Raw genomic sequence first — 17216 nt, forward strand, 5'->3', positions numbered from 1 at the left:
GGAAGGAGGAAAGTTGTTGAGGGGAAGGAGGGGAAAAGAAAGGGAAAGGAGGGAGAAGAAAGGAAAGATGAAGAGAGAAGATGAGAGATGAACAGAGGGAGGTAATGTTGGGAGGGGGGAAGGAGGGAACGGAATGAAGGGATTAGAGGAAGGCGAGATGAGGGAGGAGGGGAGGTTCCACTACCCCACAAAACACTTATTTATAATCTCTGAATTCAAATACAACATCCCCTCTCACATACACTACATACACACACATACACACATACATACATACATTTATTGATCCATAGTTTAAAACCCCGTACGGCAGCATTTTGTGGTGTATAGATTTCCCTAACGCAGCATTTCATAGGTTCAGATTCTTCACAAGAGTCAGAAGCAACAGTCCCCCCCCTCTCCCCTCCCCTCCCCCCACCACCACCACCACAGATTCAGACTCCCTACACACAGCATTTGAACCTGATAAGCAATAAGTCCACTCTTAGTTTACTTGTTTTTCTTATTATTAATGATTTTCTGTTGATAAGAGAGAAGTGGAGGAAAAATGGATTGGAGGAGAAGGAGGGAGAGGAGAATGTGAAAATAAATAAAAAAGATGGATAGATATAGATAGATTGCAAGAATGAAAGGAGGAGGAGGAGGAGAAAGAGGAAAAAGGAAAAATAAGCTAGATAGATAGACAGCTTGCAAGAAAGATAGATAAGAAAAAGAGGAGAAAGAAGAGAAGAAAATAAGAAAACATAAAGAAAGGAAGGAAAAAGGAGAAAGAAGAGGAGAGAGAGGACATGGAGAGGAGGAGGAGGAGGAGGAAGAAGAGAAGAAAATAAGGAAAAACATATAAAGAAAGGAAGGAAAAGGGAGAAAGAAGAGGAGAGCGAGGACATGGAGAGGAGGAGGAGGAGGAAGAAGAGAAGAAAATAAGAAAAACATATAAAGAAAGGAAGGAAAAAGGAGAAAGAAAAGGAGAGGGAAGACATGGAGAGGAGGAGGAGGAGGAAGAAGAGAAAAAAATAAGAAAAACATAAAGAAAGGAAGGAAAAAAGGAGAGAGGACATGGGAGAAAAAACTGGACTGCATAGAGAGCGCTGACCGGGGAAAGAAAGAAAAGCTTGCCGGAGAAGAGAATGGAAGGGAAGGGAGCGAGAGAGAAGAGGCCAGGAGGGGACCCCATAATCTGAACAGTGCGAGCCCAGCCGTCCGCCTCTAGTCCTTAATATCCTCCCGGAGCCCTTGGTCTTTCCTGGCGGGGGAGGGGCGGCGCGATAACACTGTTGGAAGGGAAGGGGGTAGAGGGAAGGAGTGAAGGAAGATGAGAGGTGAAGAGAGGAAGGTTATGTTGAAAGGGAAAAGGGATGGGAGTACCGAAGGAAGGAAGGGAGGAACTGTTGCAAGGAGAGATGAGGGAGGAGCGAATGAAGGAGAGGAAGAATAGAGAGAAGTACTGGTGGAAGGGAAAAAAGCAACGATGGAGGAGAGGATTGATAGAGGGAGGCACACTGTTGGACTGGAAGGGGAAAAGGAGGAAGGGAAGGAACGAGAGGAAGAGAAGAAAGTACTTATGGAAGGGAAGGTAGAGGAAGGCAAGGAGAGGAGAGAGAGAGAAAAAAAGACGAGGGAGGCACGGACGGAGGAGAGAAGGAAGGAGAGGAGGACCAGAGTAAGATACGGTTGGAAGGAGAGGGAAAGGAAGGCAAGGATGAAGGAGAGGAAGAATAGATGGAGATACTGATGGAAGGGGTGGGAAAGGAAGACAACGATGGAGAAGTGAAAGAAGGAGAGGAAGGTGGAGAACTAGAACTTGAAGGAGGAGTTAGAAGAGGGATAGATGATAGGCAAGATGTATAAGCGAAGGATAAGAGAGAGAATGGGTGTTGATGGGGTAGGATACGTAAGGAAGGGAAGGATGGGGAAGGAGAAAGGTCGGTGAGGGGAGGATTTGTGGGGAAGGGGAGGAAAGGGAAAGGATAGAGAGCTGGATTATAAGGAAAAGGTAAAGAAAGGAGAGAGAGAGAGAGAGAGAGAGAGAGAGAGAGAGAGAGAGAGAGAGAGAGAGAGAGAGAGAGAGAGAGAGAGAGAGAGATTATTGTGTTTGCTCTGTCTTCCGTAACACTGTAATTATTTGTTGTTGTTGTTGTTATTGTTGTTGTTTTAGTTGTTGCTATGAGAGGGCGGTGTGATATACTCCACACACGCACACACACACACACACACACACACACACACACACACACACACACACACACACACACACACACACACACACACACACACACACCACTTTCTCCTTCCCTTCATCTTCCTCTCATCCACCCAACCATTCCTCATCTTCCACTTCCTCCTCTACCACATTACCTTTGAAAATAGTGGATGAAAGAGGCTGAAGTGTCTGACAATACCAACCTCTTTCTCCACTCTTCCACCTCCTAAACATCACCACCCTACCTGCTATCCACGGTTCCACCCTAAGATACCAACCTCTCTCTCTCCACTTTTACCTCCTTCCATAACCATCACTAACGTATCTGCTCTCCATCCCCATAATACCAACCTCTTTTTTTTCTCTTCCACTTCCTTCTAACCATCACTAACCATCTCCTCTTCATCCCCAGACGGCTACACAGTGGACGACGTGGTAATGTACTGGAAGGAGGTCCCTGTGGTGGGCGTGGAGGAGGCCGAGCTACCCCAGTTCACCATCATGGGCTACGAGGCGAATGACCGCACCGAGTCACTGGCCACGGGGGTCTATAGGCGGCTCTCCATCAGCTTCAACCTCACGCGAAACATCGGTTACTTCGTGTTCCAGACTTACCTGCCCAGCATCCTCATCGTCATGCTATCCTGGGTGTCCTTCTGGATCAACCACGAGGCGACGTCCGCGCGTGTGGCCCTGGGTTAGTGTTGTTTTGGGGTGGGGTGAGGAGGGAGAGGGGAAGAGAGGGAGGGTTGGGGGTGTATGTGTGTTGCTGTGTATATGGGGTGTGTTTGTATCATGTTCGTTGTTGTTTAGTGACTGATGTGGTGTGGGTGTGGGTGTGGGTGTGGGTGTAGGTAGGAGGGGGGTAGCTTGTGTGTGTGTAAGTGTGTGTGTGTGTGTGTGTGTGTGTGTGTGTGTTGTTTTCCGTGTGTGTGTGTTTTCCTCATTCATTCATTGATATCGAATTGCTTCTAAATTCACTTTCGCTCGCATGTCCTATTTTTTTTTTATACAGATGTTCATTTTTTTCTGCGAATAAAGGTGTTTCGGGAGCCGGTCGTTATTCTACACTGAATTTTGTATAAACTCACTCAGGTGTAAAGTTTTATTAGATTACCCTCAAAAATCTATCAACAAAGGTAGATATTGCGATTCGAATTATTTACGTACATAATTTTCCCATGTACACTAATTCACTGTCTTACCTTCCTCCTTCTACATTATCCTCATCGTGTTTTCTTTTCTTCTGTTTTGCTAGTTGTCTTCATTTCCTCCCTCTTCTTCCTCTACTTTTCTTCTTCATTCATTAAACCTCCGTGTTATTGCCATTTGTCTTCTTTTTTTTTACAACAAAGGAGACAGCTCAAGGGCACAAAAAAAGCCTGCTACTCGCTGCTCCTATAAAAAGAATCAAAAGAGGTGGCCGAAAGAGACGTCAATTTCGGGAGGAGAGGTGTCCTGATACCCTATTCTACCCCATTTTACTTCCTTTTCCTTTCCCCACCCATCACAATCTCCACCACATCCTCCTTTTCTACCTTCCCCCATTATTTTTTGTTGCATTTCCTTATCCACCTAAATTTAAGCCATACATAATTCACTCAGATCATCGTGAACTATAATGCAAGAGTTGATCTTCGCTTTTTTTCTCATCTCTTTCACTGGCGCACTTTGGATCAGCCTTCTTCTCCACAATTGTATTTCTTGCTCACAACGACTCAGAGTCCTTGAAGTGGGGAGGATCGACACTGTCTTTAAAAAATCACACAGTCGTCCCACTCAGGGTCCCAATTTTGAAGCAGTTAGCGCATGACGTCACACGGTTCCCCTGCAAGGATTCTAACTCACGGCTTCTTGGTTCCGTTACTTTTAACTTTCGTTCTCTTTGCCACACATGAGTTATCCCTGTAATATCAGTTTTATCTACGGGGCGCCATAACCTAGAGTGTAAATGTCTAGAATCATAGATGGGAACCGTGTGACGTCATATCCTGCGCGTGGGCCGACTGTGTATTATTAGATTGGATCAACACATTCCCGGAACAACACTCAATCCTCTGTTTTGCCATCATCCGCTATTCTCTTTAATGGCGCAGCACTTCAGCGGACAGTTTTCATTGGCATGTTTTATTTAGCTTTGGGTCTGTCTCCTGCACTGTAAAAAGAGACAATATTGACACGTCTACAGCGGTTATTGATGCACACACAAAACACATAAATAAGATAAAAGAGTAAAATAAACGAACGAATAAAAATACCTAGAAATACATAAAAATAAAAATAAAAATGAAGTAACCTGAAAAATAAGACAAACGCGTCCTGCTTGCCTTCCTACCTGCCTGCCATTATCGATAAAAATAAATAAATGAAATAAAATGAATAAAAAATAAGTTCAATGCGTCCTGTCTCCCCGCCATCAGCAACTCGGATAACCTTGAATTCGTCCTGGTTCTTCCTCCTTCTCCTCCTCCTCCTCCTCCCGCTCCCCCCGGGTCGTCGTCCCCGGGGAGAGCGTCGCCTGGGGGGATTACAAAGGCTTGATTGATGGGCTTTTCAGGGTGTCACGTGCGGCTGGCTGGTTCATTCATTATCATTCTGCGCCTCCTCCTCCTCCTCCTCCTCCTCCTCCTCGTCTTCTCTTTCTTCCCGTTTTTGGTTCTTTTGGTTCTTGTTCTTGTACTTTCCTTTCTTGGGTCGCGTTTTCTTATTTTCTTTCTTCTTTTTTTATGTTTTCCTTGTTTGTTATCTTTCTTTTTTTCCTTTTGTTTCATTTTATTCTGCGTCTTCTTTTCTTCTGCTTCTGATTCTGATTCTTTTGCTTCTGTTTTCTCTTCTTCTTCTTCTTCCTCTTCTTTATTTCTATTGCTATCATTGCTATCATATCCGATTGGGGTAAAAGGAACCGTGTGTCCTTCAATGCCTCAAAAACACAATTTCTCCACCTATCAACTCGACACAATCTTCCAAACACCTATCCCCTATTCTTCGACAACACTCAGCTGTCACCTTCTTCAACACTAAATATCCTCGGTCTATCCTTAACTCAAAATCTTAACTGGAAACTTCGCATCTTCTCTCTTACTAAATCAGCTTCCTCGAGGTTGGGCGTTCTGTATCGTCTCCGCCAGTTCTTCTCCCCCGCACAGTTGTTATCCATATACAGGGGCCTTGTCCGCCCTCGTATGGAGTATGCATCTCATGTGTGGGGGGATCCACTCACACAGCTCTCTTGGACAGAGTGGAGTCTAGGGCTCTTCGTCTCATCAGTTCTCCTCCTCTTACTAATAGTCTTCTACCTCTTAAATTTAGCCGCCATGTTGCCTCTCTTTTTATCTTCCATCGATATTTTCACGCTGACTGCTCTTCTGAACTTGCTAACTGCATGCCTCCCCCCCTCCCGCGGCCTCGACACACACGACTTTCTACTCATGCTCATCCCTATACTGTCCAAATCCCTTACGCAAGAGTTAACCAGCATCTTCACTCTTTCATCCCTCACGCTGGTAAACTTTGGAACAATCTTCTTTCATCTGTATTTCCTCCTGCCCATGACTTGAACTCACTCAAGAAGAGTGTTTCAAGACACCTCTCCTCCCGAAACTGACCTCTCTTTTGGCTACTCTTTTCTTTTATCTTTTATGGGAGCGGCGAGTAGCGGGCTTCTTTTTTTGTACTCTTTTCTTGCCCTTGAGCCGTGTCCTCTGATGTAACAAAAAAAAGGTTGTAGTTGTAGTAGTAGTAGTAGTAGTGGTGGTAGTGGTGGTAGTAGTAGTAGTAGTAGTAGTAGTAGTAGTAGTAGTAGTAGTAGTAGTAGTAGTAGTAGTAGTAGTGGTAGTAGTAGTAGTAGTAGTAGTAGTAGTAGTAGTAGTAGTAGTAGTAGTAGTAGTAGTAGTAGTAGTAGTAGTAGTAGTAGTAGTAGTAGTAGTGTTATTATTACTGCTTATTACTGCTGCTGCTGCTGCTACTACTACTACTACTACTACTACTACTACTACTACTACTACTACTTCTACTACTACCACCACGTTTTTTGTCTGTGAGCACTGGTTTGGGAAACAGCCTCGTCAGTAGGGGGCGGGAAGGGCCGGGGGTCAGTGCGGGGGGGGACGCTCCCGCTACCGTCTGTCATTGGCCTTACTTGCTGCAGCTTCCTTTGGTTCGAGAATCGAAAGATTAACATTCAAAACACCTGCAAAATGGTCCACAAGAAGGACTCCCGACGCGTGGTGTGCGGCACCTGTCTGGTGGTGGCTCCGCCCGGCGAGGGGAGCAGCGCCGCGGCCGCGCCCAGCAAGGTGACGGTCAGCGTCCGGCGGCGCCGAGGGTGCTGCGGGTGGCTGGCCGGCCCCTGGAAGGAGCTGGCGGCGTTTTCGTTCAGCGACCGGGCCAGGGCGCCGTTCTTCGACAATGCCTTCCTTGACCTGGAGCGAGTCTTCAGGTACAACAGGAAGGCGCACGCGAGCGCCGCGCAGGTCAAGATCTGCGTGACGCTGCGCGGCGGCGAGACTCGCGTGGCCCGCGTGGGCCTCGAGGACTTTACGGGCCAGCTGCTGCAGAGCGGCACCCCCGAGTGGTTTGTCCTTCGCGTCCACGAGGGGAAGGTCGTGCTTCTGCCGGCCCACACGCCACTCACGGAGGTGCCAACGGGATGGCCCTTTGACGGAGTGCCAAGTGACACCCGCCGAGGCCAAAAGGGTGCAAAGGACAATGCCAGCAGTGACCCCAAGGTCACCAGACCAAAAGAGAGCCAAGGAGAGACGGACACCACTGACCAAGGGCTCGAAAATATCGCTCCGAGCAATGACAGTGCCCGCAAAGCAGAGGAGCTGCTCCCTGCTGAAGACAAAGACAGTGACGAGGAAACTGCTGAAGACGTCACTGTGAACGGCGAAGAGAAGGAGGCTCCCAGTGACAAAGAGGAGAGCGGACGAGGAGACGACGATTCCGATGACAGTGACTGGGAGACCCTGGAACTGACTGCATACGCAGGCGAGGAGAGCGACCTCGACACTGACGAAGGCACCGACGGAGAGGCTGAATGCGAGGCTGACGACGAGGACTCCGAGGACAGTGAACGGGAGCCTGAGGAGGACACGGAGGAGCCTGATGAAGACACAGGGAAGACTGATGAAGACACGGAGGAGACGGAATGGGAGCCCAACGACGAACACTCCGAGGAAGAGACTGAACGAGACTCTGACGAAGACTCGGACGGGAGTGGGTGGGAAACATGTGAAGACGACGCCGAGGAGGACACTGCCGGTGAAGGCCCACGGAGCGTCCTGGGTAGGCTGGGGGCGGCGCTGCGACGCTACAGCCGCGGCCTGCTCGTGGCCGCCGAAGTGGCCTTGATAATAGGCACTCTCAAAGTGTGGGGGCCGCCCGCTTACCTTGCCAGCTGGCGGGGGGGCGGAGAGCTGTGAGGGGCGCGAGGCAGCCGCCCTTAGGGACGCGTCGAGGCCCCCTCTACGCCCACGCCTTCATGTACCCGAGCACGTGTTCGGGTGCAACGGAAGGCGCGCGGCGAGAGGCCTATGGCCGGCGCGGGCCTTGGAGGCCTCCTTACGAACACGCCAAAGGCACCCCCTCTACGCCCACGCCTTCATGTACGCGAGCACGTGTTCGGGTGCAACGGAAGGCGGCGCGGCGAGAGGCGTGTGGCCGGCGTGGCCCGGGAGGCTTCCTGGCCGGCTGCTGCACAGACGCCGCCCGGAGTGCTTGGCCTCCTCCGTGGCGTCCAAGAATCTCTTCCTGGCCCTCCTCTCCTCCCGGGCGGCTTAATCCTCCTCCCACGCACTGTGCATCCCTCATTTGCACACTCCCAAACCCGCACAGCCTCGCCTTCTTCGAGACGCCGTGCCTGACCCGTCCCTCTGATATCCTCTCCTCTGATCCCGCCCCGACTCGCTGCTCCAAGGGAACATCGCGACGCCAACTCTGTACTCGCAAAAACCGCCACAGCCTCGCCTCTCCGAACCGGTACACGTCCCGTCCCTCGGAGGTCCAGGCTCCCGGTACGACTATAACCCATGGCAGAGGAGACGGACCGGGTTTTGAAGGGTGATTCTCACGTTCAAGGTAAACGTGTAACACTATCACACCTGCATTACAAAACAGTCCATGAACACACCAGCAACTTCCACGAGAGGCTTTTCAAACAGACGAACTGACCCGTTCATACATGCGGGCGTGAGTACTCTTGTGCGGCGGAACCACACACCGCACGCCTGGGCACGATGCTCTCTCTGCCCTCTGGAGTTTTCCTGTCACCTTCGCAAAAGGGTTGTAGAAAAAAGGAAAAAATGCCGTGTGCCAAGACTGTGCCGCTGCTGTATTTCTCAGTTTCTCTTCCTTATCATCGCATTCACGCATCTTTTCTGCGTAGCTTTAGAGAGTTTAGAATATACTTGTTGTTTTCTTCGTCACCAAACCCGTCCGAGCAACAGAGCAAGCTATCGTTGCTGCCATCGAAGAACACAATGTAATTAAACAAACTTAAAGAATGAGTTAAATTAATTAATCTTCATAGAAAACTTACTACAACGACCTATATGTCTTTGGCCTCGCACGCTGACCACTAGGCCGCCGTCATAAGGCCTCCAGATGAAGTCCAATGTAGGGAAGTGCAGTATTCTGAGTGTAGGTAGGAACAACCCCTCACATAACTATTGCTTAAATGACACTCCCATAAGCAGGTCTGGGTGCGAGAGGGATTTAGGGGTCTTAGTGAGCTCTGATCTCCGTCCAAGGGCACAATGCATTCAAGCTAGAAATCGAGCAAATAGGGTACTGGGATTTATTTCAAGGAGCGTAAGCAACAGAAGCGCCGAAATCTTCCTCAAACTATATTTAGCATTAGTTAGACCTCATCTTGACTATGCGGTTCAGTTCTGGTCACCTTACTAAAGAATGGTTATCAAAATGTTAGAATCGGTGCAGAGGAGGATGACTAAGATGATTCAGGGGTTGAGAAACTTGCCATACGAGGAAAGACTCAAACAGTTAAACTTGCATTCTCTAGAAAGGCGAAGGGTGCGTGGAGACATGATCGAGGTTTATAAATGGATGAAGGGCTTTAATAAGGGAGACGTTCATAAGGTTTTGTTGGTAAGAGAACCGGGTAGGACACGAAGTAATGGGTTTAAACTGGATAAATTCAGATTCAACAGGGACATAGGCAAAACTTGGTTTACTAACAGGGTGGTGGATGAGTGGAATAGGCTTAGCAGTCATGTGGTGAGTGCTAATACAATTGTCACATTCAAAAATAGATTAGATATATTCATGGACAGCGATATTAGGTGGGGTTAGATACACGGGAGCTTAGGTTCGAAGGAGCTGCCTCGTACAGGCCTACCGGCCTCTTGCAGACTCCTATGTTCTTATGTTTTCTTCCTCTTTTTCGCCTCTTCCACCTCCTCTTCCTCCTCTATAAACTCCCCACTGTTACCCTACATCTCCCCCATTTCACCTCCTTTCCCTTCCCCCACCCTTCCCATTCTCCACCACACCCTCCCTGTCTCCCTCCTTCCTTTATTAAGCACTTCTCAGACTACGGTGACGGTCTTATTCACAAGCTTCTTCGCGTGAGCTCTTCTGTATAGGAATGTCATATCCAGAACTTGGTCCGGTAATTCTCTTTTCCTAACCCTTTCCGTTGCAGAGGCTCCAAATAACGATAATGAAGGCGATTCTGTAGCGCGTATCATAGTTAGTTATATAAAGTAAGGGAGGGAGAGAGAGAGAGGGAAGGAGTCATTGAGTGCGTGCGTGCGTGAGAAAGGGAGGGAAGAGTCCGTTTGTGAGTGCGTGAGGGAGGAAGAGAGGGAGAGAGGGAGGGAATGAGAGTTAGTTTGACCTCATAGAAAGAACATTCCATTTTACAAACAACAACGAAAACATATTAAACTACAAACTCAGTACAGGTAAAGTTAAGGTATTTTAGGTTCATGGTACATAAGAAGGGTCAAACTACCACCAGAGTCATAAAACTACCCCTAGAAATCCCACAACTAAGGGCCGCATTCACAATCACTTCGTTCGTTTTGATCGTTACCAAGGGCGGCGATCGACGCTATAGTTTCCCACGTGAAGCTTGCCTATGAGGTAGTGGCGGCTGCAGAGGAAGCGAGAGGCGTTGAGACTGTGTGGTAAGGTGCGGGGCTAGGCTAACCCCGCAGCCGCCACACCCCATCGGCCAGTTTGACGTGGGAATACTTTAGCGGCGATAACAAACAAAACGACTCTGAAAGCGGCCCTATGAGAGTCTGCCGTGGCCTCGTTGCTCAACTCCGTCATCAGCAACACATGAAATACGGAACACAAAATCACCGTCAGCTGCCATAAAATCAGTTCCAACGTAAATTTAACTCATAACACCAATATCTCAATGTTAAGAATCAAGGAAACACGAAACCGCTACGAGTATTCATTAACTAAGATACCACGTTTAGAATTGACTTACACAGCCGCGGGTTAGTCAGGGATTGAGACTGAGGGCGGGACTGTTAGACGCTATTACACTGGGCAAATTTTCCGTGGATCTTCAGTCAAACCACGATTTCCGCTGGCGTGGTTTTCATATTTCCGTGGTTTTCTGACGTGTCCACGATCTTCCAAAGCTTAGGTAGATTTCACTGAAGGACGACGGTATTACTCACCATCATCATCATCAGCAATAACAAGAAACAAATGAGAACCACGCTAGCGGAAATCGTGGTTTGACTGAAGATCGACGGAAAATTTGCCCAGCGTAATAGCCCCTTAAGACGCTATCGGCTCTCGTATCATCTAGTTCCAAAGGCCAGAGAGGTGATAAGTCGTGTTCTTGTGAGTGGTATTTTAGGTTCACGGTACAGAAGAAGGGTCAGACTACCACCAGGGTCATAAAACTACCCCTGGACATCCCACAACTACGAGAGCCTTGTTAAATATGCGTGCTTGGGTAACGAACTGTTTTATAATGCGACCCTGAGTGTTGTGACGCGGGCCCGTGAATACTAAATAGATGACATTGACCTTCAGAGGGAATGATTTTTATTCTTTTAATGTTTCTGCCGCCGCCGCCGCCATTCACCTCCGCCCAGCACCGTCATCATCACCACCTTGCGATGTTGGCGACGATGCGAGAAGAGAGTGTTTGTATGGTATTGGCAACGCTGCAGAAGTAGAATGGTCGTGTTAGGAGTGTTATTTTGAACTACAAGGACGGAAAGGACCTGTTTAGATGTTGGTAACGCTGTTTTCGGCGTTCATCACATTCCAAGGATCGGAAATAACTCATAAGTGTGTTGGTATTAAGTGTGTTGGTAACCTTGCAAATATATGATGGCATTCTGAAGTGTTGGTATCACTGCGTACATGTGAAGTGATGTTTTTTTATACTGGTAACACTGAAAAAATGAAAATGAGTGTCTTAGGAGGTTGACAACACTTGAAGACTAAAGATGGGGGCATAAGCTATGACTGCGCGTGGCATCTGTGCTAATATTCGTCGCATGAACTCTTGTCTATGCCCTGCCTCCTCTCCCTCACATCACCATTCCTCCTCTGTCCTTCCCTGCCACCCTCCGCCCCCTCCCTCATATCACCTTTCCTCCTCTGCCCTTCCCTGCCAGCCTCCGCCCCCTCCCTCACATCACCATTCCTCCTCTGTCCTTCCCTGCCACCCTCCGCCCCCTCCCTCATATCACCTTTCCTCCTCTGTCCTTCCCTGCCAGCCTCCGCCCCCTCACTAACGCGCCTCCCCCCTGCAGGCATCACTACCGTGCTCACCATGACCACCATCAGCACGGGGGTCAGGTCGTCGCTGCCCAGGATCTCCTACGTGAAGGCCATCGACATCTACCTTGTGATGTGCTTTGTGTTCGTGTTCGCCGCCCTACTGGAGTACGCGGCCGTCAACTACACCTACTGGGGCCAGCGGGCGAAGAAGAAGGCGAAGAAGATGAAGGAAAGCAACGGCCAGCAAAACAAGCAGTCGCCGGCCATCAAAGCGGACGGCGTGTCGACTAACGAGGAGATCATTGAGCTGCAGGATATTCGCATGTCACCTATCCCCTCCATCAGGTAAGAGCCAGTACTGAGTTTGTAGTATTTAATGGTCGGTATTATAAGATACTCGCCTCTCACATCACCTATTTCTAAAGGTCAAAGAGGGGGTCAGTCGGGTTCTAATGAGTGTTTTTTCAGGTTCATGGTACAGAAGAAGACTCACACTACCACCAGGGTCATAAAACTACAACTGGTAATGCCCATGACTCCTACGAAAGCCTTGTCAATTATGTGTTCTTGGGCTGCGATGTCTTGTAATACGACCTAATAAATTATGTCCTCGTGTTGGGCCGAATTTTATGTTGTTTGTAAAGTAAAATGTTCTTTCTATGAGGTCAAACTAACTCTTTCATTCCCTCCCTCTCTCCTTCTCCCCCTCTTTCCCTCCCTTCCTCCCTCACGCACTCACTCACCTTTCCATCTAGTGCTCACATCAGGATAAAAAAAGTTGCCTGGAAAATTGAGCTGAGATGTAAGAGTGAGCTGCTGTCAGGGTCGAGTCATCGTGTTGCGCCTCCCTGCGACACACTGAGCTTTTGTTGTTCAGTAACTACTATAACTAACTACCACTGTGAGGCGGCCTGAGACTAATTTTTGTAAGCTAAGTTGTACAATAACAGCGCGGGGCATGTGGCTGCAGTACCCGAATGAGCTTAATTCATACGTCTAATCAGCGTAAAGGAACTCATACATTTACACAAAAGGAAAAACTAATCGCCTAATGAACCTCTGCCATGGCCGGGAATTTCAGGAGACGAAGAGCATAACACTGTAATCATACGTTAACATTGACCCCATGGAAACAGCGAGGCCCCAGCCGTGGCCCAGTGCTCCCCTGCCTTAAACCTAGCTCTGCCTATTGATAAATTGATAACCTTTGTTTTAGATTTTGATGATAGGTCATTTATATATCACCCAAGTCTAGCGTAGTGATTTTTTTTATGTTGGTATACATTGGAAGAGTGCGTTCGAGTTGGTGAGTGTGTTGCTCCCTTCCCTCCTTCCTTCCTTCCTTCCTTCCTTCCAGCTTCTCACTATCCTCTTTTCCTACTCCATCAATGCTTCCCAGTGAGAGAGAGAGAGAGAGAGAGAGAGAGAGAGAGAGAGAGAGAGAGAGAGAGAGAGAGAGACTTTCCATGCTCTATCCCTATGACCGATATGCATATTTGTCCTTCCTTGCCCCGAATTTTTCAAGCACCATCTTCCTCAAGGGCAGCCTCTCTCCCTCTTATATAACTCCCTCACACCCTCACAACCTTCATCTTTTCCTCGTGTTTCATATCCTTTTTTTATAGTCACGCCTTCTTTTTTTCTCGCACTGGTAACCTTCCTTTTCTCCCTCCCTTTCTCTCATGTGGATCATCTTACCAAAACAATCATCTTACAAAAACCAATGAACAGAATTATGGATAGTTGAGTAAATATTGATTAATGTTATTGTGGGAATGTAGTTGACTAATGATGGAGGTTCTTTCCAGCGAGTAAAATAAAGGTTCACGGTGTTATATTTTGGCATTAACAAAGCAAAAATTGACTCTACCAAAAATGCAGTATTGATTAGAATGTTGGTCCTGACTGTCACTCACTTGCCTTGGTATACAATCTTATAACCTGTACATATTTAGGCAGGACCTTTCTATCTTTCCTTGTGACTCACCTTGCTCCCTACACTCCTCTCTCCTTCCCTCCTTCCTTCTTCTTCTTCTTCTTCTTTTGTATCGCTTCTTAGGTCCTTCTCCTCTCGTTCCTCTTTCCTTCTTATTTACACACTTTCCTTTTCAGTATTACCTAACTTTCTTAACTGCAATATAGTCACTTATTTTCACTTATTCAAGCATCTGTGCCCTTTTTTTCCCAGCACTGCGCGAGGAACACTTTTGCCAGCCTCACCATTCTTCTCTCTGTTTCCTTTTAGTCTCCACACAGCCCCAACACCGTGCAGATTGCCCCGTTGTCCTCCTCTAATCTCCTAGCCCACTCCTCTCTGCCTATTACCGTCGCTACTCCTGCTACTAACTCCGCTGTCTGCCTCTCATAGTTGCTGCATTCTACTATTAGGTGTTCCACGGTTTCTATGACTTTCCTGTCTCATTTTGCTTCTCCTCCTCACTCGTCCTCCTTCCTCTCCCCTCCTCCTTCTGAATCACCTTGCTCCCTACAATCCCTCCCTCTCTCCTTCCTTCCTCTCCCGTCCTGACTCACCTTCATTGCAGCCTCTCCACTGACCTCTCCCTCTTCCCTCGTCCTCCTTCCTCTCCCTCTCCTTCCCTCCCTCCCTGCCTCACCTCATCGCCTCCCTTCCTTCCCTCCCCAGGCAGCGACACAATTTTACTCATCCTTTCTCTCCCTCCTTTACTCACTCTCGTCGCCTTCACTCCCTCCTTACTCATCGCCTCCCTTCCTTCCCTCCCCAGGCAGCGACACAACTCCAAATTCTTCCCGTCGGAGGGCTCCATGCAGGACCTCAAGTTCCCGCCGTCATTCCGCATCAACCGAAACTACTCCTTCCCGACCCGCTCCAGCATCCACGCCCCCCGCGCCCCCAACAGGAAGCGGGTCATCTCCTCCATCAAGAAGGGCGCGTCTGCCATCAAGGGCGCCATACCCACCATCAAGGACGTTAACATCATCGACAAGTACTCGCGGGTGGTGTTCCCCCTCTCCTTCGTCTTCTTCAACACTGTGTACTGGTGCTTTTATGTGCTTTAAAGGCGAGGAGGAGGTGTTTAAGGCCTCTATTTGCTCCCATACCCCCATCCCCATCCCCCCTCTCCCTAACTCATATCCCCTCACATCCCCCCCATGTCATAGCGGTATCCTAATCATCCTTCTCCCCCCGCTTCATCATCGTCATCACACTCCTATTCCTCGTCATCCTTGTCGTTCATCATCCTTTTCCTCATTGTTATCCTCTTTCTCCTCCTCCTCGTCCTCCTCCTCCTCCAGTCATATTACACAAATCCTCATCTTATTCCTCATCGTCATCCTCCTCCTTCCCCTCCTCCTCCCACATCACCCAAGTATATACGCTGGAGGTTTGCGTGCGTGCGTGTGTGCGTGCGTCCCCTGCTATGCCCCCCGCCGCGCCCCTGCTTCCAGTGTGACCCCTACAATCTTGTCGTCAGGAACTACTACAATTGTGATATGAGCCGCCCCGCCCCCGCCCCCTATCCCCCCACCCTCAGACTTTGCCTCGGCCCCCTGCACACCCTGTCAGCTCGGAGTGGCCTCGGAAGGGCGTGAAGGAAGGACCTGTACCTGCCGCCCCTCCTGCCCCCTGCCCATCGTCTCCCTGCCCTTTGGTGCTCAGGTCTTCCCGTCGGCGCCGTCTCAGGACCCGCGCGCTGACACACGTGCAAGTGAGTGGTCTGGGTTTTTAGTTTTCTTTCCTGGTTTTGCTGTGAGGTATAGAGCCTGCTAAGTTCAAAATGGCTTGCTAAATATAAAAAGGCATATAGAAAAAGCAGTTAAAATGAAGAAAAGACCACAAATAACGTCAAGTAGGTTGTGAGAAATATTTTTTTTTCTAACGAGATATATTGTTTGGTGAAGGGAGGTGCTTTCCCTATTCACTGGTCTTTGCGTCGTTACACAGTTTACTCGTGGTCATGGTCAGGCTCCACACAGCTGGTCCTCACCCTGTGCAGCACCCGCAGGTCTTTCGTGTCTCTCTCCTTCCCGTAAAGTCACATAGGATTTGCAACTCCCACTGGATCTTTACACTTCTTTGATTAATTAAGGGGATGCGTTGTTATGTTATTGATTTTATTATTGTTGTCATATTATTTTTTTTATTATTATTATTAATTATTATCATTATTATGCTAATATTTATAGTAGTAGTAGTAATGACATAGTAGTAGTAGTAGTAGTAGTAGTAGTAGTAGTAGTAGGGGCTTATCTTTATTTTAGCGCTGGTGAACAGTTTTGGTCAGCCTTGTAGAGGCTTTGGTGGTGGGTACGAGCCTGTGGTGGCCAGATGCGATATGTTTTAACGTTTTTTTCGTGCTTGATGTAGGCTACGTGTGTTTCTTTCCGTCATCCACATCCTCACCATCATCATCACCATCAGCACCATTTTAATCTTTTCAGCAGCAGCAGCAGCAAGGGCAATGAACAGTCTATTCCCGTCGCCAGCTCCACACGGCTGTCTTGGCCTCTGCTGCCCCGCCCCTCCCGCCCCACACACTCCGCCACACTCGCCCCGGCCTCAGCCACAGCCACAGCCACAGCCACAGCCACAGCCACAGCCACAGCCACAGCCTCCTGAAGCTCGCAAACTCACCCGTACAGAGTTTCTCATACGCCTTGGTTCGCATACACAAATTCGACATCAGGTGTCATCGTCCTTGGACTGCAATGGAAGATAAAATGTCTGCTTTCTTTTCACTATTAATGGTTTGTGTGTTCCGTGATGGCCAGTGGTCCGTGCACTCCATGGCGGCCGGCGGCGGGCCATCCAAGCGTCTGCCAGCAGTAGCGCTGATCCCGCTGATGCTGCCCGCGGCTGTTGTCAGGGTCAGGGCGAACAGCACGAACGATGCGATGGTGTGAGGCTGCCGCGCCCTGACGCACCCAAGTTCCCCGCGTGGACCCCCTTCGTTACGGAACGTCGCACCGCCGCCTGTCGGAGGGTGGCGGGCGTGCCCTGGCGCGGTTGACACCCAACAGCCGGGGCTTGTTAAGGGCTGCGCCTCGCCTGCCACGGAGGACGAAATGGAAAGTGCTCCAAAAATCCGTTGTACACACTTGATTTTCACTTGTTTGTGTGCATCGTGATCGCAGCTCAACAGCGTGTGACGTGCCGTGATTAGCCAAACATTTCCATCGTGTGACTGAGCTGATCGGCGGTGTGCAATACAAACATGCCTCTCCGGCAAGACACAAGTGTTTTCTGACCCAGCCTCTACCAGCTGACCTTGTTTTAATGTACAGTTCCTTTTTTATATATATAACCAGAGCT

The 17216-nt window shown here is 48.8% G+C and overlaps 1 protein-coding gene across 3 annotated transcripts in view; it reads left to right on the forward strand.

The window, feature by feature from the left end:
- LOC126987530 (gamma-aminobutyric acid receptor subunit beta-like) overlaps positions 1-17216 on the forward strand; it is a 161499-nt gene that overhangs the window by 143386 nt on the left and 897 nt on the right. For 2 of the 3 annotated variants that reach the window (XM_050844534.1, XM_050844536.1), the window contains 4 exons: positions 2613-2897; positions 11956-12268; positions 14668-15612; positions 16346-17216. The exon at positions 16346-17216 is cut by the window's right edge and continues 897 nt beyond it. In XM_050844534.1, the coding sequence (XP_050700491.1) occupies positions 2613-2897; positions 11956-12268; positions 14668-14962 (893 nt within the window). In that variant the 3' untranslated portion in view covers positions 14963-15612; positions 16346-17216. The remainder of the gene's footprint in view (positions 1-2612; positions 2898-11955; positions 12269-14667; positions 15613-16345) is intronic. The other variant, XM_050844535.1, reaches the window with a different exon arrangement.

This window comes from Eriocheir sinensis, chromosome 65 (assembly GCF_024679095.1).
Source record: "Eriocheir sinensis breed Jianghai 21 chromosome 65, ASM2467909v1, whole genome shotgun sequence".
NCBI classification, from domain to species: domain Eukaryota; kingdom Metazoa; phylum Arthropoda; class Malacostraca; order Decapoda; family Varunidae; genus Eriocheir; species Eriocheir sinensis.